General features: G+C 47.7%; 9 protein-coding genes across 9 annotated transcripts; 6 read left to right on the forward strand and 3 right to left on the reverse strand.

Annotated features, from left to right (window-relative positions):
* Window positions 1-266: 266 nt before the first annotated feature.
* Window positions 267-1,244, forward strand: N7495_008614 (mitochondrial 37S ribosomal protein uS15m; the record flags this gene model as incomplete). The annotated part of the gene is made up of 2 exons (XM_057211265.1): window positions 267-312; window positions 388-1,244. The coding sequence occupies 2 exons, from the start codon at window positions 267-269 to the stop codon at window positions 1,242-1,244; spliced, it is 903 nt and encodes a 300-aa protein (XP_057060808.1).
* A 720-nt stretch (window positions 1,245-1,964) lies between these two features.
* Window positions 1,965-2,987, forward strand: N7495_008615 (uncharacterized protein; the record flags this gene model as incomplete). Its single annotated transcript, XM_057211266.1, has 1 exon — window positions 1,965-2,987. The coding sequence occupies one exon, from the start codon at window positions 1,965-1,967 to the stop codon at window positions 2,985-2,987; it is 1,023 nt and encodes a 340-aa protein (XP_057060809.1).
* Window positions 2,988-3,041: 54 nt separating this feature from the next.
* On the forward strand, window positions 3,042-4,016 carry N7495_008616 (uncharacterized protein; the record flags this gene model as incomplete). Its single annotated transcript, XM_057211267.1, has 1 exon — window positions 3,042-4,016. The coding sequence occupies one exon, from the start codon at window positions 3,042-3,044 to the stop codon at window positions 4,014-4,016; it is 975 nt and encodes a 324-aa protein (XP_057060810.1).
* Window positions 4,017-4,680: 664 nt separating this feature from the next.
* spb4 (ATP-dependent RNA helicase SPB4) lies at window positions 4,681-6,699 on the reverse strand (the record flags this gene model as incomplete). The annotated part of the gene is made up of 3 exons (XM_057211268.1): window positions 4,681-5,803; window positions 5,859-6,362; window positions 6,416-6,699. The coding sequence occupies 3 exons, from the start codon at window positions 6,697-6,699 to the stop codon at window positions 4,681-4,683; spliced, it is 1,911 nt and encodes a 636-aa protein (XP_057060811.1).
* Window positions 6,700-7,143: 444 nt separating this feature from the next.
* N7495_008618 (diacylglycerol/polyprenol kinase family protein) lies at window positions 7,144-8,250 on the forward strand (the record flags this gene model as incomplete). Its single annotated transcript, XM_057211269.1, has 1 exon — window positions 7,144-8,250. One exon carries the CDS (start codon window positions 7,144-7,146, stop codon window positions 8,248-8,250), a length of 1,107 nt encoding a protein of 368 aa, XP_057060812.1.
* Window positions 8,251-8,818: 568 nt separating this feature from the next.
* On the reverse strand, window positions 8,819-11,469 carry N7495_008619 (crossover junction endodeoxyribonuclease; the record flags this gene model as incomplete). The annotated part of the gene is made up of 2 exons (XM_057211270.1): window positions 8,819-11,342; window positions 11,456-11,469. The coding sequence occupies 2 exons, from the start codon at window positions 11,467-11,469 to the stop codon at window positions 8,819-8,821; spliced, it is 2,538 nt and encodes an 845-aa protein (XP_057060813.1).
* A 388-nt stretch (window positions 11,470-11,857) lies between these two features.
* On the forward strand, window positions 11,858-13,432 carry N7495_008620 (putative actin-related protein RO7; the record flags this gene model as incomplete). The annotated part of the gene is made up of 1 exon (XM_057211271.1): window positions 11,858-13,432. One exon carries the CDS (start codon window positions 11,858-11,860, stop codon window positions 13,430-13,432), a length of 1,575 nt encoding a protein of 524 aa, XP_057060814.1.
* A 930-nt stretch (window positions 13,433-14,362) lies between these two features.
* N7495_008621 (aldose epimerase family protein) lies at window positions 14,363-15,610 on the reverse strand (the record flags this gene model as incomplete). Its single annotated transcript, XM_057211272.1, has 1 exon — window positions 14,363-15,610. The coding sequence occupies one exon, from the start codon at window positions 15,608-15,610 to the stop codon at window positions 14,363-14,365; it is 1,248 nt and encodes a 415-aa protein (XP_057060815.1).
* A 923-nt stretch (window positions 15,611-16,533) lies between these two features.
* Window positions 16,534-20,145, forward strand: N7495_008622 (putative AT DNA binding protein; the record flags this gene model as incomplete). The annotated part of the gene is made up of 1 exon (XM_057211273.1): window positions 16,534-20,145. The coding sequence occupies one exon, from the start codon at window positions 16,534-16,536 to the stop codon at window positions 20,143-20,145; it is 3,612 nt and encodes a 1,203-aa protein (XP_057060816.1).
* Between the last annotated feature and the right edge of the window lie 527 nt (window positions 20,146-20,672).

Consider the following 20,672-nt stretch of genomic DNA (forward strand, 5'->3'; position numbering starts at 1 on the left):
TGGATGGAGTTCAAAGATCAATCGCGAAATCTTCCCGCAGCAATCTCGGAAAAATTTCGTCTGTGGAGTTAGGGCTAGGGCAGAATGAGATTACATAACTCAATATCTTTTAATTAGATGCCTGAGGCATGAAATATTATTCCTTCCATAAAAAGACTAGTGTAATTTGACCGGGCCGCAGGATATCCCGACCAAAAAACGCCCTGGTAAATGAGAGAAGAACATCATTCGTGGTTGGCGGTCATTGATTATCGCATTCGATCAACATGCCTCCTCGTATTTCAATTCAGCCTTCTTTGAAAGCCTTGACACGTATGTTACTCGCGACTTCCAATGTTTGGTTAATCCCAGCCCCCAAGCTCCAATGCTAATGGAGACCGATTGTAGGCACGATATCCGGACAAAGTCCGGCCCTGTTGTCAAAGGCAAACTCACCTACCCTGAGAGCGGCATCAACCCAGGCCAAGTCGCCGAGAAAGGCAGATTTTTTCATGATTGCACAAGCTCGCCAACGAAAAGCTGCCAATATCTCCCGTCAAACAGCACTCCAGGCCGAACGGGAAGCCTCGCTCGGCAACCCCGTGGAAAACAAGCCCACATCATTCATCCAAAATATCCAGGCAGTTCAAAATGGGTCACAGCTCTCTTCAGCCTCTGGTCTCAACTACTATCTCAAATCAAATGAACTCGGCAGCGCATTGGAATTCTCCAGGGACCTGACAGAGCCCCTGCAGAACCCAGATCCCAACACAGCTGACCCACAGCATGAGAAGGAGGCTGCGGATCACCATCAACAATCGCACATAAACGCCAAGGATGCAATTCAACGTATCGTCAATCTCAACAACGGAAATACCAAAGATCGTCTGCGGTTGAACGTGCAGAAATGTATCGAGGAATTCGGGCGTCATAGCACTGATTCATACCTTCCACCAAAACCAGCTAGCGTCAATCAAATTTCCGGCCTTGCTCACCCCGAAAAGGCACCACGCGTTGGCCGTGATACTGGCTCTCCAGAAGTCCAGGTTGCTATCTTGACTGTTAAGATTATGAATCTATCTCGACACCTGGAGACAGCCAATAAGGATAAACACAACAAGCGCAACTTGCAGCTCCTTGTTCACAAGCGCCAGAAGCTGCTCCAGTATGTCCGCAGAAAGGAACGAGGTGGGCCTCGCTGGCAAAACCTGATGGATACTCTGGGTCTTTCTGAGGCCGCATGGAAGGGGGAGATTGCGCTATAAAAGCTTCTCAAACAATTTGACCATCTTATGGTGTATTTGTTGGAGTATACGCATATTTGAACCTCAATATTCAAAGCTCCCAGGGCTGAGACCCCAAGTCTCCTGTTCTGAAGAATACCTATGTACTGATAAGACTTGTATAAATATCATTATTTCTTTCATTTTACTTTGAGATACTCAGGAGATTTGGCATGAAATCCTTAGAACTTGCATGCTGCCAATAAGTCAATAGATAAGGTCTTCACTCTATATATGGGTAAACTATCTCCGTACTTCTTTTGTTCGCTGCATATAAACAAAGATTTGTGATATATATACAGTCAAAATATGTTAAGGAAATGTAGGAGGTTTGTAGTTCCAAGCCAAGGTTCCAAGGTTATTTACTAGTCACCCGTAATTACTCTGTATGGAGTAGATAGTGTCTGACCGCCCGCAAGCGCGAAAGTATTCTGCCCAAAACCTTTTGGCGTCCAAATGCTTTCCCAAGTTGGCGAACAATACTACGAGCAAATTTTCAATTCACTTCGACTTTTTCTTTTGTCCCATTTAAGCAGCGTTTTATGACATCATCCCCCACCAAATTTCCAAACAAAACAGCTCTCATCTGCCCCTCTTCCATTTCTTCTCTTTCTTCAATCACTGCTTCGTAACCACTTCGCTTTCAAAAAGTTTGAACGATTCAGTCTTCTTACCTTTCTTTTTGCATTTTTCTTTAGAAAAATGCACTACACCCGGTCTCAGCGCCCCCCTCCTGGGGGGTTGATCTCACTCGACATGTCTCGTCGGCCTCGTGCCAAAAAGAATCCAGTCTTGCCTACTACTGCCTCCGATACGGCTACTACTTCCAGCACCGCTCTTTCTGGAGCTGCTTCCACCTTTGTTCCGGCTATCACTGACACTGCTGTGATCGACACCCCAAGCACCCCTCTTTCTGGAACTGTTCCTGTTTCCCTTCCGGCTCTCAATGGCTCTGGTATAATCCCTACTTCTAGCACCGTTCCTGCTCCTAGCTCTACCCCGGTTGCCACTGTCTCCGATAAGATCGACACTCCCAGCACCCCCCTCTCTGCAACAGCTTCCACCTTTTTTCCAACCAGCACTGGCTCTGCTACGATCGAGAATCCCATTACTCCTCTTTCTGCAACCGCTTCCAATTTTGTTCCAACAACCACTGGCTCTGCTGTGATTGATACCCCCACCGCTTCTCTCTCTGGAACTGCTCCTGGCTCTACTCGGGCTACTCCTGGCTCTACTCGGGCTACTCCTGGCTCTACCCGGGCTACTCCTAGCCATACCCCGGCTGCCACTGACTGTGCTACGATCAATACTTCCAGCACCCCTCTCTCTGGAATTGCTCCCGGCTCCGGTATGGTGTCTACTTCTAGCACCACCCCCTCGGGAAATGCTTCTAGCTCTACCCCAGCTGCCACTGGCTCTGCTATGATCGACACTTCCAGCATCCCTCTCTCTGGAATTGCTCCTGGCTCTACTACGGCTGCCACTGGCTGTGCTACGATCGACACTTTCAGTCCTCCTCTCTTAGGAACTGCCCCCGGCTCCGGTATGGTGTCTATTTCTAGCACCGTCTCATCGGCAAATGCTTCTAGCTCCCTCCCGGCTGCCAATGACACCGATATGATCTCTATTGTTAGCGCCGTTCCATCTGGAACTACTACTGGCTCTATCACCATGACCCACAGTGAGGACGCGGAAGACCTCCGTTTCGTAAGTGCCCCAAATTAGATTTGACTTGATAGACCCATTGCTAATACGATTGAACAGTTCTACTATGACTACATGCGCAGCATCGTAAACTCGCCGGTCCCACCGCCCGCCGCATCTGACAGTGTGCTGCGGGCCGTATCGCCCACCCCTTGCCGCCGTAGAGCACCCCGTGGGCTTGGTCTGGGAGGCAGTGCCCGCCCAGTGGCTGGTGACGGTCGTGGGAAGGGGGAGACCTCTGGAAGACGGTACCTTACTCGCAAATCCCGTACGGATAGCGGCAAGGCTACCCTCTTTCAGCTTGCTACTCTTATCCCTGGCCTCGCTGAAAGTGTTGAGGTTCCATTGCCAGCAACGGACGTCCAGCGAACTCCTGAGAGCCCTGTGGTCTCAGTGAGCCACAAGCGGAAGCGCCTCTCTCCGGACCGGATCCCGAATCCTCCAGGCTGCTCTTACGGGATGTGGGATAAGTACTTCGAGGTGGACGACGAAGATGAGGAACCCGTTGTCAAGAAACAGTGCGTCTCGGAGTCCGCCCGAGACGCACCGTCACCTACTGCCACTCGAGTGCCACAAAAGCACCAACCAAAGACCCCGAGTCGGTTGCGGGTTGCCCGCCGGCTGTCAAGTGCGGGTAAATCGTCGAGCCCAAAGATTCGGCAAGCTGCTCGTATGCCCGCTCCGACCCGCAAGAAAAATCAATCCCTTGGTACTACCCTTGGGCATGAGTTTATGCGGCGGGCATGCGAGAAAGAGATGATTGAGAAGGATACAATTGAGAAGGATACAATTGAGAAGGATACAATTGAGAAGGAGGCAAATGAAAAGGAGGCAATTGAGAAGGAGGCGGTCGAGTGGTTGGCGGAAGTCTGCCCTACTGGGGACTTCCGTCAGATGGAGTGGCCAATGCCTATGCGTGTTATGGCTTATCAAGACATCGATGCTATGGATATCGATGTCATGGGTCAGAATTCCGAGGGAATCACTCGGGATGCTGAGCTCTGGGCGCTGGCCTTTGCAGGCTTGAGTGGAGGAGTACCAAAAGCTTGAGCTGGAGTCTGCAGCGAGGACAGAGATTAAGTCCAGGAAGACCTTTGACCGGTTCAAGTCCTGTACGATACTATTTACGTTTCCTTTTACTTGGGAGTTTGGGTCAAAAAGGTATGGGGTCAAAAGGGAATTGGTTTGAACTTGTGAAAGGTGTTTGAGCTGTGGGCCTGTAATTTTACTGCACTTTTTGATATGATTTTTTTCCTCTTCTTTAGCGATTATATCCATTGTTAATAGGTTTTTCAATTTACTATTTGTACTTAGAAGTCCCAAATTTTCAAGGGGATTTGTTTTGAATTTCATATTTCAAATTTGGTCTTATTAATTCTGATCAAGATAGAACCTTGGAAATTTAGTATTTGCTAGGCACATAGGCGTTGCATGCATAGTAGGCCAAATAAAGAAAGTTAGCCCTTGAAATAATGACAACTGATACCCGTGGACTTCGTAAAATCTTGTGGTTTTTCAGTGAGGCGAATGCTAAAAACACGCTATAATACCGTCGGACGAAAGATGAGAGAGAGAGAGAGAGAGAGAGCGAAAACCTTTATATGACAGGAAGTTGGATGAAGATTCTATGTTTATTACAACGCTTTAAATCGAGTGTTCAGGAATTTTAATATCAACATCGAACATACGCGTATGCACGTACATGACCTGAAATCTAATGAAAGCCCTCGAAATCATCGTCACCAGCTGTATGCCCCGAAGAATCCGTCTTGAGTGAGGCCTGTTTTAATAACCGTTCCTGTTCATTCTTCATACGGATTTCCTCGACCATCCGTTTCGTTTCCAGAGCCTTTTGCTTCTCGTCTTCCGGTAGTTGATCCCATCGCTCCTTTTCTTTTCGTGCTTGTTTAGATTCCTTCCGCCTGAATTTCTTATCGCGTGATTCTAGATTCTGGCTCCATGCCACACTCTCTCCTGCAGGTCGTTTGCGTGAATCATGCCCAGGCTTGCCCTCTCCTTGGGCAATCTCTTCCAAAACTTCCTTCCGCCGTTTTTCTCGCTGTTTGTCTTTGTATGCGTAGTTGTCCCAGTCGATCCTTACTCCTAATGCTTTGTCACCGGTAAAGCTGCGCAGCTCAGGCATCTTGGGTAGTCTGAGAAGCCCCCACGCTTTGCCCAGGGCTTCCCAGTCGAGATCTGGGACACGGAAGATGCTGCTAGCTTGATGTTTGCTATAAGCTCGGAACCAGCTGACGAAAGCCAGCTGGGCCTTATCGTAAAAAGCGCGGTCTTGCTGAATCAACGAACGAACCGCCTGCGTCGCGGTGGCTGCATTTGCATCAGAGATGGGATTTGGGAGATTGAAAGGTGCCACGGGCGTTTTGCGCACTTCCAAAAAGGATACATACTCTTCTTCACGCCCAGGATGAAGAAGAACAATGCTTAGACCTCTGCGGCCCGCACGACCCGCTCGGCCGCATCGGTGAATGAAAGTCTTAGGATCGGATGGCGGGTCAATCTGCACGACTAGATCAACGGATGGGATATCGAGTCCGCGAGATGCAACGTCGGTAGTCAAGAGGATTGAGGGAGTTGTAGAGGTGGTGAAACGAATGAAATTCTTTTGACGAGCCTTGGCAGGGTGCTTTCCATGGAGAGGTACTAGGAGGAACTCGTCTCCTATGATGAGAGGTAGTATCATTGTCAGGTAATCAACACTGGAGCACGTTGACACAAAAAAGATGGTTTTCTGCGGAGTGGGCTGTATGGAGGACAGTATTTGTTTCAACACAGAGAACTTGCATGCTGGGGGCGTTGTCAGATAGGTCATTTGTAGACTATAAAATATATTAGAATTGATATCGTCATATATCAAGCATATTAAAAATATACCTTGCAGGTGTGCGCTTGTCTTCGGCCCCCGAACCGCCCTTGACCTTGACAGCAACCTTGACAGGATTGCGTAGACCAACACGCACGATCTGATCAACGGCTTCGCTGATACTGGCACTAAATAGACCAGTTCTGCGCTGTTTAGGTAGATGACGCAGAATTCTTTGTAGGTCCTCCTTAAAACCCAGATCCAGGAGTCTATCGGCTTCGTCCAGGACAAGCATTTCGAATGTAGACTGCGGGCAGTGGACATGGGGCGACGAAAGTAGTTCAAGTAATCTGCCAGGCGTACAGACTAACACGTTCGGCGATTCTTTGAGAAAAGACCTGAGATCCTCAGCAGGAGATGTTGTTCCTCCCAATAGCAGTTGGGGGACGACTCTCAGGACTGCTGAGGATTTGGGGCGCGGCGTATCGTCTTCGGGTGGATGGATAGCAGCAGCCGAAGGAGGGTGAAATTCTAACAATGAAAGAAGAACTTGATATATTTGTGTCGCCAACTCCCTAAATTGAAAGTCAATAATAGTATAATAGAAGGGAGAAGTATTCCAACATACCTTGTCGGGGATATGATGATGGCACCAATATGATGCTTTTTGATAGGCACCTCAAGTCGCAAAAGCTTTTCAACGACTGGAATCAAGAATGAAAGGGTCTTTCCACTACCAGTGACTGCTTCCACAACTACATCCTTGTGGGCCATAAATAAAGGAATTGTGGAGGCTTGTACTGGAGTCATGCGCGCGAAGCCCATTGAGGACATAGCCTCGAGGGTCCATTCTGATAGCGATGGCTTAAGACTATCCCATGCTCGAGATGATGAAGTTGGCTTTGGTGCCATCCTTAAGGGAGCTTGAAAAGACCAGAAATCTGTAGAAAAGCTTCTTGATCGCGAGTCCAAAGAAGCAAGAAAAAAAAGATAAATTCATTATCGATAAGATACGGCACACGTGACCCAACGGCATTAGACGGAAAACTGGGTGATCGCGATGGTGATTGTTCCCTCTTGCTTGCGCATCTGCTTCTCTTTTTTTTGTGTGAGATACTTGATTAGAAAGATATCCACGGTGCATATTTCAATTGAAGTGTTCATACTGTGCCCTTGAAGGCTATATATCTAGCCAAATAACGTGACACTTCTGAAGAGTCGCCCATCATTGAGTTGCTGAACAGGCCACTCAAACCCGGCAGTCTTGCCTACGAGAGTGCAAATATATGTGTGAGGCCACTGATTGGAGTCAACTGGGCCTCAGTACTCCCACCATTTTCTATCAGAGCGTCCAATATGTCCTCCGATCCTGTCCCGGAGACTCCCCGAGTCACTTCTCCATCGCCTTCCCTTTCCGATAGATCAGACGTACGTGATGGATATTCTGCGCCGACAACACGGTCAGCATCGCGCCGACAACATCTTCCTCAAGTTTCCGAGGAAGTATCATCTACAGCAACACCTTCAAGGGAATCTACGCGCCAACGACGACCGGCTCGTCGGTCAAATCCGAAAATCCCTGCCTCTCCACCAACCGCCAACGGCAATAGTTCCGACGGTCTTTTATCACCAACGAAGATAAATGATGCATTACAGGATATCTCAAGATCGCCATCCCCACTTGGATTGATTCCTCTACATTCTCGCTATCGCAACTTTATTCATCGCCATGAGATTCCTCGCAAGGCCCTGCATGTGTCGATAGGGTTTGTGACACTTCAACTCTATATCCAAGGTATACAGCCGCTTCAGATCACACCAGTCCTTTTCTCAGCATTGGTTCCTATTGCCGCCACAGATATTTTACGCCACCGCTCAGAAAAGATTAACAAGCTATATATACGCTGCGTAGGTGCGCTTATGCGTGAGACCGAGGTGTCCGGCTACAATGGGGTGATATGGTATCTCCTTGGTGCGTATGTCGTCCTTAGATTCTTCCCCAAGGATGTTGGTGTCATGGGAGTACTTCTTCTTAGCTGGTGTGACACTGCCGCATCTACGTTCGGTCGTCTCTATGGCTGTTATACCCCGCGTCTTCGAAAGGGGAAGAGCTTGGCGGGAACCATGGCCGCTTGGTTTGTTGGTGTCGTCACTGCTGCAACCTTCTGGGGTTGGTTTGTACCATACATTGGTACCTTTCCAAATGACCCTGAAGGTGCGTTCATGTTCACAGGTCGTCTTAACCTGCTGCCGAACTTCATCCGTGGTCTTTTGGGCTGGCAGATTAGCGACAGCTCATCTACGACTATTACTGGACCACTGGCCCTGGGCGTCTTGAGCGTTGTCTCAGGTGTTGTCGCCGCCGGCAGCGAGTTCATCGATTTGTGGGGCTGGGATGACAACCTGACGATCCCAATTCTAAGTGGATTCGGACTGTGGGGATTCTTGAAGGTCTTCGGTTAAAGATAATGAACATTTGCTTTCCCTGCCTTTTTCCCTTCCTTTCTTCTCTTAATATTTTCATTTTGGCACAGCAGACATACTTTATATCAAGTGTTGTTGTCTAATGTTTCGATACCTCGCGTGTTGCATCAGCTTCGGTTTCTGGCTTAGAAAAACTCATGCTCAAAGACTCCTTGCTGATACAGACAGTTTTCTGTCTTGATTGATTTGGCTGTTTTGAGCGTTTAATATAATTAATTACCTGTTATATTGGCATCTCGTATGCCATCGTATACCCAAACGCTAAGTATCAGATTTATCAGCAACATTTCAACTTTGAGTAGACTATATCTAGGTCGAATATGTAGAATCAATCAATTTTGGCGAACCTATACCGAATGCTTGATTAAAATGTCCAAGTTTGCTATACAGCGCCTTGATAAATATAGGATCAAAGTCAGCGCTTATGTACCATTTTACACCAACTGGATCCCTCGAGTGGATAACGTGGAGCTATTCATGCAAGATCTCACATTTATAAACAAGAAAACCCAACAACTTTGGACGGGTATAAAAAACAATCCATTCATTATATCATATCGAGGAAGCTCACTCGCGGAATTCGTTTCTTCTTTTCTTTGCCTTTCTCGCAATAACCTGTTGTCTCGGTCTTGGAATCAACTGTAGCTTCATCAGATGCATCAACGGTCCAGAAGCCATTGCATGTCGTTATGTTTTCAATATGATCTTTCGCTGGTATTGATTCAGGAGTGGATGTTTGAGATGAACAAGACCTGGCTTTTGGTTTTTTGAGATCTTTCTGCAATGGTTGGTTTGATGGATGGATTAGCTCATCACGATGTTGCAGAGGATCCGCTGAAATCGTATCATCCATCGAAGATAGCGTTTCAGATGATAGCAAAGACTTTGATTTCGGTGTCCTAGACGAGTATTTGTAGACACCTGATTCTGATTCTGATTCTGTAGAAGACGTAGGTTGCTGTAGGGCTCGGGCTGATGGGATTACATGGTAATCATCATCATCAAATGACAATGATAATGCAGTGATCGCTTTCTCTAGTTCTTCAACATCATGTAGCCTGTCTGTAGTGTGCTTAGTCTCAGGCGACTTTTTAGAGTTGCAGATGTTATGCTTCTTTAGCGTGGATGATGGAGCTGCTTGACGTCTTCGTAAAGAATCAGATTCGATCACTGGAGTGACATGTTTTGAGACCGAGTAGCTTAACAAGATCCCATCAGATTCTTTTGTGGCCAAAACTTCAGCTCCGACTATGGGATGCCGCTTGACCCTCGATGGTGAAGGTCCAGTACTCAGTGAAGAAAATGTACCAACTAGCTCATCAACTTCTCGAGAAGTATGGTGAAATGGCATGGAATCACGGGATTGAGAGTACATGCTCGGGGAGTTAACATTATCCTCAAGATCAATGTACTCTGGATTTGATGATGATGTTCGAGGCAACTTTTCATTCGGGGCTGAAGGAGCGGCAGCTTCTAGCATGTGCGTTTTGTTCGAAGAAGACAACCCATATTTTTGCTTTGTTAGGGTTCCATACTTCAAGATACTTCCGTGTTTCATTCCCGAGTCGATGGGGCCCTTCTTTTTAAGCCCCGTACGCCGGCTGGCCGTCTTCTTGGGAGCTTTCTTCGCCTCTGCCTTTGCGGCTTCTTCATCATCCCACTTCTTTACAATATTCGGAACGCCCATTTTAGCAACAGACTTGAAGACCCAGACTTTTTCAATACCAAAAACGTCGTATCCTTTTGTCACTCGAGATTTTGACGGCGATGAGGGTATTGCCTCAGCACCGACCTCAGGATCCTCTTCTTCATCTTCTTCCAGCAAGTTGCTTTGCGAGGGCACAATCTCTGGGGTTTTATCTTCAGCCAGCATATCAATGCCGACAACATCAATGGGGAGCATATCTAGCTGAATTTCGGTCGTCCCATCAGTGTCAAAACTTTCACGACTTCGGTATACTTTCTGTAGCCATGGTGTATCACAACTAGGTGCTAGTGACTGTGACAGGCAGGATAGAGACCTTACAGGCATTTGGAGACGAAGTCTGTAGCAAAAGAGAGGTTCGGCTAGGTGCTTAATTACCGTTCTGGCGCCTGACTGATAATTCCACCCGAATTTGTCCGCAGCGAACCTTCGAATTGCCATAGGATCGATCTCACGATCCCAGGAAGATATTAGACGACTTCTCAAAGCGGCCATCTCATCTTCGTTAGAGACCTTTGGATTTGCATAATACTCAAAGATTGTGCGGTCCGGAAACGTGTCTGGAATGCGAACAGCCTTATGTTTTGTCGAAAAGTGGCCGTTTATATTTTCTTCCAATTCATACTGCAGCCTTTCCCGCCATTCATTAACTGCTGTATCTGGATCTGAAGAGCGTGACAGATCTGCGAGCAAGTCATCACCAAACTGAGCTTTGGCAATTTCTGCTGCCAGCTTATGACCACACTTAGGAACACCATTTGGTAGATAATCGCCACCACTGAGCATGGCAAATAAAATCATGCCTGGTCGGCTGAGAGATACATTTGAGTCCTGGCCTTCATTGCCGACGCGATAACACGTAACATGCGTTTTAGCTTTAGACTTGCTACCTGGTTCCTTTGAAAATTCCATGAGAGTCATCTTTGACCCAAACATCAAGGTATCAACGTCGTCACTCATAACTGCATCGACAATACCTACCTGTTGCAGTCGTGCGCATTCCGCTTCAGCCTCACCAGGGGCTTCATGCCATGGAAACTGAAAGCACTCAATAAGATCTTTGGAGTGCCGGATGATTGGTGCATTACCAGAACTTCGTGGGGACACAGCTTTTCCTCTCTTAAACGGTGGCTTCTGTCGGCCATCATATACAAAAAGAGGATGGACGGGCAAGGCTAATAATTTAACAAGTCGACGATATAATGTGCGTAGCTCAGGGTTCTTTCCACCGCGGCCAGCTTGAAGTTGGAAGAGCCATATTGAAATGTCGACCGCAACACGAATAGGCTTTGCTGTTCGCTCCAAGTGACTTACGGCCAATTTCGACAAGGAAATTCGCTCTCCTTTGCCAATGGCATTTTTGAGACTGTCTTTAATTAGCGAAACTGCTCAAATCTGTGCGAGATAATGCCCAGCGCGCGTCGGTTTTATCTGTATCGTCGCGGACAGAGTGCAGAAGTAGAGAAGCCTGACACTTACCCTGGAATACCCATTTGATCTATATTCCAGTTTAAATTTGAAAATTAATTAACCTGCAGCAGACCATGTGGTGCTACCAAAAGTGACTGAGGGGATAGCGAGGTTGTTTGAAAAGTAAATAAACCAACGGCCCGATGTAGATCCGCACCTCCCTAGCATATCTCGACACGTCACAACACTATTAAACAATACAGTCCATTGATATACCTCATCACTCAAATTCGGGATTCCTCATCTAGTTGAAGATCACTTTTGATGGCACAGACAGGACTCGCATATCCCTGAAGCGGGTCTTTTTTTTGTTTTGTTCGCGCGCTTCAATTGCTGAGGGGCAACCTAACCAACTCGAGGACGAACACAACACAAAATAGCTCTACATTGCCTCTGTTACAGGAATGAAAAATGTCTTCATCATCCACTTTACGAAATGCTCAATCAGCTAAATCAACCTCTCCTCCTCATACGCCAAAACAGCAACTTCGTTCGGGTCATAACTCCTTCAACAGCACAACATCACCAGGCTCCTCTTTTCGGAACGAAGATGATGCGATAATATTTGAAATTGGAGCGCGATGGCTCCGAGCTGGATTTGAAGGCAATAGCGCACCTATATGCGTTGTGGGATTCGGACCAGAAGAGTCGAGGAGAGCAGGAGATTACCGGGGTTTGATCGAAGGCGATTCTGGTATGGGACCCTTGGCTGAGCCCATTGACGCGGAGGAATGGTCGAGGGAGTATGAATTATGGGGACCTGACATGAGACAAATCGATCTGGGATTAGTGGAGGACAAGATTGAACGCATTTTTCGAGACACATACAACCAATATCTGTTGACTGACGCCGGGCCGTCTCGTCTGGTCCTGGCGCTCCCCTCTCTACTGCCGCATCCTCTATTATCGGCACTCCTTTCCACGTTATTCAGCCGTTGGCGGTTCCCCAGCATCACACTTCTACCAAGCGCAACCATGTCGGCGACAGCTGCGGGGTTGCGGTCTGCTCTTGTGGTGGACCTTGGATGGGCAGAGACAACCGTGACCTGCATCTACGAGTACCGAGAAATAGTGACAAAAAGAAGTACAAGGGCTATGAAGACAGTGCTTCAAGATATGGGACGACTGCTCACTGGTCTGGCTTCCAGCAAAAACAACGAAGCAAATACCAATAATAAGATCTCAGTGGGATTCAAATACTGCGAGGAAATTACTACTCGGCTTGCTTGGTGTAGTCCGAGTGCAGAGCCTGATAATAAAGAGGAATCAACTCGTACCCTCTCTATTCCTTCACCAATCAATCCAAACCAGGCATTTATCGATGTGCCGATTTCCCTCCTGGCAGAGCCGGTGGAACGTGTGCTTTTGGCAACAAACACCCCAGAAAGTGAATTGGATGATGAAGAAAAATCAATTCCATTACTGCTGTACAACGCCCTATTAGCTTTGCCACCTGATGCACGCGGGACGTGCATGTCCCGCATCGTCTTTGTGGGTGGTGGAGCTCGAATCCCCGGTTTGCGGCAGCGTATCCTTCATGAAATTTCTCGGTTAATTGACCGATACGGATGGAGTCCTATTCGAGGCAAAGCCGTTGAGCGACAGCGACAGCGACTGGAAGAACTTAAACTTTCATCCCAAGCCAACGGAGAGAAACCGCCATCAGGAACAATAGTAGAAAGGCCAGAGCCCTCTCAGGAAGAACCGGAATTGGACTTTGTGGAGCAGAAGCTGCGCCGTCAAAACAAAGACACTCGAGCTCCTGTTCAGGGTTTATTACGCGAGATTGAATCTCTCGGACCCTGGGCCGGTGCGAGCCTAGTAACTAGCCTCAAGATCCGGGGAATGGTAGAGATCGAGCGAGAGAAGTTTCTGCAGCACGGAATTGCTGGCGGTATTCGAGACTCGGAGTATGCGGTCCCTGATCGTCGATCAGGTCTAAGGGCTGGTGATCGATCGAGCTGGACTCTGGCAGGCTGGGCCTGATGCTGTACATTTACTATTTAACATTTGGCACATAATAGATACCCGGCCGCTTTGGCTCGAATTGTATCCATCAGGATATATCTGTAAGATCTGGCAGAGGCAATCCCGGTCTTTTCTGGAAATTATGTAACTCGGCGGCATGGACTAAAAACAAAGGTTGTACACCACATCGAGCCGGGGTACGTCAGGTATTAATGAGAGAATTCAATTGCAGAGACATACGGACATCTGAGGGTTTCTATTTAACCACAAAAGGTATCCGTAGAGGCATTGAAGCTGTTGAAAAAAAGACAAGGGATTTGAATTTATATTGTGCTAAGCTTCCTTAAAAGTGGGTCCTTGCGCATGCTCCACTTTTTACCCCGGAAAATCTAACGTGGTTCCTGTTATTACTAATATGATATGGTTTGAAACTTGATGCATTTTTGATCACCATTCCAATGTTTGTTTGTTAGTGATTGACTAGGTACTGTATGAGATATATGTAACGAGTCAGAGTGTTTACTTTTTACATAGTAGTCTGGAACATTGGAATAGTCTGCCAACCTCGAGGGTTCATGTCCGAATTCGTGCAGACTGCACATATGAGTAGCTCTTTGCTTCAGCTAATACATTCGATATGAACTAAATTCATTGATGATACATGTGCTAGAAATGAAGCTCTTTCCAGAGTTCAATAATAACTAAGTAGGTATGTAGATAATGGTTTCACATAAGGTTCATCATTGTTAAAACACTGAATCTCACCTAAGTATCACTTTTGAGTCGAATATATGGTCAACTTTTCAATATCAAGTTCCGCGAGTCCTCGCCGTTTTTATATGCAGCTTGGTAGAGTTGATTTCATTAAAGCTCTGAATTATATAGATGCCGCTTGATCAGCTGTAGCAATAAATTGAGAAAGAATCACGCTATCGCAGAAACTTCTCCTTAGAAAGTTCCGAACTGGTAGGTGGCCCAGTTAAAAGCAGGACCATCGTCGGGACCAAAAATCTGGTAATCCGATCGGCCCCACTGGGGCTGATTGATACCATCAATCCAGTCCTCGGTTTCAATGACGATGCAGCCATATTTGTTCACGTGAGTCGCACCGGAGCTGCCATCTTGAGCTAAGTTGCGCTTGGCCTGTGACTCCTTGGTTGCAATAGTGCCGTTCTGACCACCACATGTGTAGATCTGCAGGGCTGCTTGGTTAGTGGCAACATCTAAGGTGATGCCGGTGGTATTAGAGGCCAGGTGCAAGGAGGGAACGATCGAGTTGGAAGCTGCATATGAAGCCGGGCGGTCTACAAGCCAGCAGGTATCATAGCCAGTGCAATCCGCACCACACAGACCAGAAGTCTTCCCAATGTCCTTGCCAATCAGCTTGGATGCAGTGAAGTCCAGCGCACCATCATAAGCTGAATTAACGTCCTGAATTTGGCCAGTCGGGACCTCGAGGGTATCTCCGGTTAGGAATCGCTTTGAAAGGGGCAATTGCAACCAGGTATTGTTCAAGATATTGGGCTCCTTAAATGCGTTTAAGTTCCAGTAGATATGATTGGCAAGCATGATAGGAGTTTTTTGGGTCAAAGCCAGCGATACAAGCTTGGTAGTCAGCTGGGGTAGACCCTTAGGGTTTTCAGATGTCTTTTCAGTGGAGACACTGAACGTGGCATGAGAGAGAACATCGCCAGGAAAGTTCTCAAAGCCTTCATCCAGTAAAGTGAAAGTAACGGAGGATGAAGAATTCGCAGTGACGGTCCAATTGCGCATATCATAGCCTACGGGGCCACCGTGAAGGACATCAAGGCCACCGTGTTCATTTTCCGGAATGTGGTAAGACGTTCCATCGATAGAGAAAGTCCCGTTTTTGATTCGGTTGGCATAGCGGCCCACAGTCGCACCGAAGAAGGTGCGGTTAGTCTCGCTGTCGTGAAGGTATTCCTTGGGGTCGTCATAACCAACGATGACATCTTGGACATCGCCATTGCGATCCGGGACCAAGAGGGAGGTAAGACGCGCTCCGTGAGGAATGAGCTTGGCGGTGATATTACCTGCCTGAATTGTGTATTCCCTGAAGGGACTATCGCTTGAGACTGAGGAAGTCGACGTGTCTGAGGATGAAGGGGATGGAGCAGCCTGTGCCATGACAGGCAGCCCATAGATGGTAGCTGCTACGTACGACTTGATATGCATTCTGACGCCAAAGCAAGACGTGACGATGAGAAAGAAGAAGCAGTAAACAAAAAGAAGTCGAACAGTGATCCTCGGAGGGTAGAAGAATGAGCGGAAACAGCGGGAATGATCACGCATTTTATCTGCAATATCAACCAGGACCAGTCTTTTTCACCTCCGCATCTACCCCCTTAGAACGGAGTGGAGAAACCGGGGTAAAAGTCTACTAAAAAATGGATTTTATCCGAAAGTAGGAAAGTAAAAGTGATTTAAGATCAATTATTGGATGTACCAACAATAGACGATGAGGGGGGAAGATCCGAGCCCCTGGAAGGCAAGAGTCCTCTACGTAGGTAAGCTCAACTGGTGGGAACTGATTCAGTAAAACTCCGGAAAGTGGATTCAAGCTGTAGATCTTATTTCCCCATTGGTTTCATTTATAATAGTACCTTGCTAGGTTCCAAGGTTATATGGTGATGACTCGATAACTTATATGTTATGCCTTCAAAGATCAGGTTTTCTCTCCGAGGTTGGAAAGGTGATGTTCTGACCTTGCGAGTAGAGCTCATTTCGATCGAGTCTGGTATCGTGACACTAGGTAGCTATGGATATATCAGATGTCGAGCTGAATTGAGACATTGGGTATTCTAAAAGAAGCTACCAAATATCTCAGTAGATGTGTGGAGCAGAAGAAAAGGTGAATATTTACGACGAAGTACAGTATTGCCTCTCCGGGCAATCTTACATAAGCCATACAACTGCCCAGTGGCAGACTTGTTTATGCTTTGCCCCGCGGTGTTTTGATTATCGATGCGCCACTTGTACAGTTTCTCTAGACTATTATTGCCTTGCTTGTACACTACTTTACATTCCAAGGGGTGCGCTCTCCTCCAAGCCCCCCCCCTAGTGACACGCGTGCCGAGATTCCATAGTACAACTGCGCCATGTCAATTACATCGCGCAGCCAGAGCTCCTCTCCCGACATTCTCGGTCCTCCAGGTGATGCCGACTATTTAATATCGTCGCCTATTAAGCCGTTTGCTGGTCGCCAAAGTTGGCTATCCCCGGCAATCATCAGACGTCAACAAACACCGGCCAAGCGACCGCGCCTGAGCTTCAGTCCTACGAAGAGCGCGCAATCGATCCGATTCGACGATGTCATACTCCCTGGTTCTCCTACAATGAAACTCAATGGTCGCCAGAGGTCCCTCTCACCAGAAAAGATTCTTCAGCCTGACGGCGATGTAAGCCCGTGGCGCATTCGTGTCACTTTAGAGGCGACGCAAGATGAAGAGAACCATGGTACCCCGTCGCGCAAACGCCTACGACCCTCCACCATGACTACGATGGTCCCGTTAAAAGATGAACCGAGCCCATTGATAGAAAAGACGCCTGCGAAACGACGTGGACGTCCTCGAAAGTCTGGTATGCCGGCACAGAATGGATCACCGTGGCCGGGTAGCCCAGGGAATACTCCTGGCTTACGCGAAACCCCATTACGAAAACGAGGACGCCCAAGGAAGGGAACACCAAAACTGCAGATGACGGACATCACCATGGCTGAAGATGAGCCGACGCCAGCACCCCAGACTGATTTCAGTCCAATGGACTTGACAATCGACAACGATAATGTTGGCCGCCAATGGAGTCCGATAAACTTTGCTGCCGATGGAGGATCTGATAGTGATTCTATTGGAGCGGATGATCTACCTCTCACAAACTTGCGACCAACACCAGCGCGTGTTGAGACTTGGACCCATACCTCCGGCCATGAGTATGGAAGAACTAACTATGACACTCCTGTGATCAATCACTTTGAAGACGTTGATGAGCGCATTAACTCCACTCCATCAAAAATGCCGTCGCCCATGCGAGAGAGGCAAGCCCTATCTAGCAGATCTTCACGCCTTGCTAGCAACACTTCTTCACCACATACATACCCGACCCCAACCCCGACTTCTTCGCCCATTGAGGAAGAAATTCAAGCAATAGAGGACCGTGAAGATGACAATTCAGCTCCCAACGATCATAACTTTGAACACGATCCAACGGACGATCACGAGGAGTTCGATTCTATCATGGAAAGTGAGGGGTTTACGATGATTTCTTTGGACACACTCCCATCAGCAAGACATCATGGACTTGGCTCAGGTTCTAGGACAGCTACGGACAATCCTACCAAGATATTACAGGACAGGCACAATGGGCGTATCGGCGAGCGCCTGAAACGCAAGCTTCCTGGGATTGATGACCTTAAAATTGATAGTCACAGTTCGGCAAGACCGAGTCCAGTGGCTGATGGACCTTCTCCTACACAGCCAGCTATATCTGATACGCCACAAGGATCGGACAGGCACAACAGGCAAATCCCAACCCCCGCTCTTTTCTATCCTGAAATTTTTGCAACCGATTCACCAAAGCCAGCTTCGGCAAAGGAGCAAAGCAGGACAAAATTACTCCAAAATTTTGAAGAAGTCTCCGATGAGGAGGAAGAGAAGGCACTGGAAGAAGAGCAGAAAGTGGAAGAGGTTGTTCAAACAATATCGCACAAATCTGAGCAAGAAAACTCACCACAGCCCAGCCCTATGGCTTCCATACGAGCCAGACAAGAGGCAGAATGGGAACTGGAGCGAGAAACGGTTAGCCGACATGCGGAGGCTTCCATGAGTGCAGGGCGTGCCGTATACATTGACAGCGACGAGAATGATCCGCAAGAGGAAGATAAAAATCTTCACGATAATTTTGATGATCACGTGGACTACGACTCCGAGATTGAGGTTGTTGAGGAAGTCATCCCAGAAGAACTGGCCTTTCCATATGATTCCGAATATGACGATTATGTCGATGGAGAGCCGGAGGGCTTCGAACCAGGACTCCTGTCGAAACCGAAACTGGAGCAAGCTGAGGTAGTGGAGATTGATGATGATGTTTCTGATGATATCTGGCGACAAGAGGTTCGTCCAGAACCGCGACCAGAACGTCGAATATGGGAACCAGAACCTGTTCCAGAACAGGAATTTGAGGCAGAACAAGAGTCTGAACCGGAACCAGGATCCGAGCTTGAGCCCGAGGCAATCTCAATCGCACAAGAAGAAGGAAGGAATGAAGAAATCTTGGCTGACGGTGAGGGGGATGACTACGGTGATATCTGGCAACAAGAGGCTCTGGATAACAGTGACATCTCTCCAAATTCGATCGATCATCCAGAAGCGTCACCTGGGAAAACCAGTCCTTGGAGGCAGATTGATATTTCCGCCAACCAAAATCACCAGAGCTCATCTCCAGTCTACGTGACAATGGAGTATGACAATGAACCCTGGCTGGAACCGACACATATCCGTAAACTGCGTGACCAAGAGGTCGATTTATCTGCGCTCCTAGCCCAAGATGATACACCGAATCGCGCTCGTTACTTCAGTGGAACAAGCACCCCGCGCAGTATTCTGGATCGCCGATACGGCTCCCAAAACACATCGATCAATGGCTCTCTCAACCTTGCCTCGAATAATGCAGATAGGCGAGCTCGTCTGCAACCTATCTCTCAGTCTCCAGAGAGGGATTCCCCTGCGGTAGCTCAACATCTACCTACGCAAAGTGACGATGATAAGGTTTCTGTTTCTAATTCTGGTCTTCCAGAGATGGAGATGGTACGCGAAAACTCCTCTGCCGCCACACCAGAACCCCATGCGTCAAAGGACGGCACTGCAGCATCATCCTGGTTCAGTAAAATCACGAGCCTTACCCCACGGTGGCTGAAAGCCCCCGCCCAGTCTAGATACGATAACCACAGTGTTATCCCCGACGAAGAACAGGTGGGGAGTCATCAGAGCGATAAGGAGGAGCTTGGCGACATCGATTCGGCTGGAGAAATTCACGATAATGCTCAGCATGAGCTACTCCCGGACCCTTCCATCCAATCACCTGAAATGTACCCTATCCTTCCTCGGATTGATGAAGAATACCCTGAACCTTCGGTGGATGCACCTTCAGATGGTGAATCACCTTTAGAGCATGATATACATTCCGCCAAAGATGCATATTCGGTGGAAAACTCACCCCCTCGAGAAGAGATAGGGGAACTCTCCATTGAGAAAAGTGTTTCTGAAGATGCAGTGGCAGATGATGATCACGATCACGCTGTCAGTCTGCTCGACGACAGTCACAATAAACCAGAGCGGCCAAGACCCCTCGCGGTCTTCGGGTACTTTTCTGACGCCCACTACGTGGCTCTTCGGCGCATCTACCAAATGGCAAAGCGGCATCCAGAGCGCGTCAAATACTTTGATACACCGAGTCGTGATGAGATCATCGGTGACTGGATCTGGGCATCAGATGGCCGCCACGGGGTACCTATCACCGAAGTACAATTTGCAATTATTGATCGCTTTACATATGAGCTTTCTCGTGCCAATATGCAGAATGGGGGATCCGGAAATATTGGCTGGACAGAGGCTGATCTGCATCGGAGGTTGATCAGCATTATCATTGGCGAGCAAATACGAGAGGAGCAGAAAGTAAAGGCAGTTCGAGGAACTTCAGTTGATACATTGCGATAAGTACGCCTTTAAATGACTTATGTATTTTTTGATGAGTGTTTTGTATGGAGTATTTTGATATAGCGTGGTTTGTTTCTATGATTCCCTGGGTCTTGGATTTGGATATGGATTTGGATATGGAAAGGGTGTTTGTTTTTCGGAAGTTATACAGTTGCAAGGATCTACTACCTTTATTCTTCTTGGTTCTTTTTTGAAGCGAGTGTCTTGTGCATATCAAAGTCCTGTATCTGCCATGTATTCGACAAGGATATCTTTTCTTCTCCCAACCTGCAATAGACAATTCGATTGTGCACAACTGGCAGTGCCCAGGTGGATACCTTGGGCTTCACTTTCAACCACTGTCAACCTAGGAGAATGCATTCCTACCAGATGGCTCCAGCCCAACCACAATCTCAAGCTCGGAATTGAGGATATTTTGACTTCAACTACCAACAGAGATGGACGAATTGTCAGGCACACGAGCGCTACACTTTGGATAGCCCGAAGTTGAAGTCTCGACCGGTACTGCAGCAATCAATCGGGCCGGA

Source organism: Penicillium taxi, assembly GCF_028828555.1.
Source record: "Penicillium taxi strain IBT 34144 chromosome Unknown utg000005l_segment0_segment0, whole genome shotgun sequence".
Classification (NCBI taxonomy): Eukaryota; Fungi; Ascomycota; class Eurotiomycetes; order Eurotiales; family Aspergillaceae; genus Penicillium; species Penicillium taxi.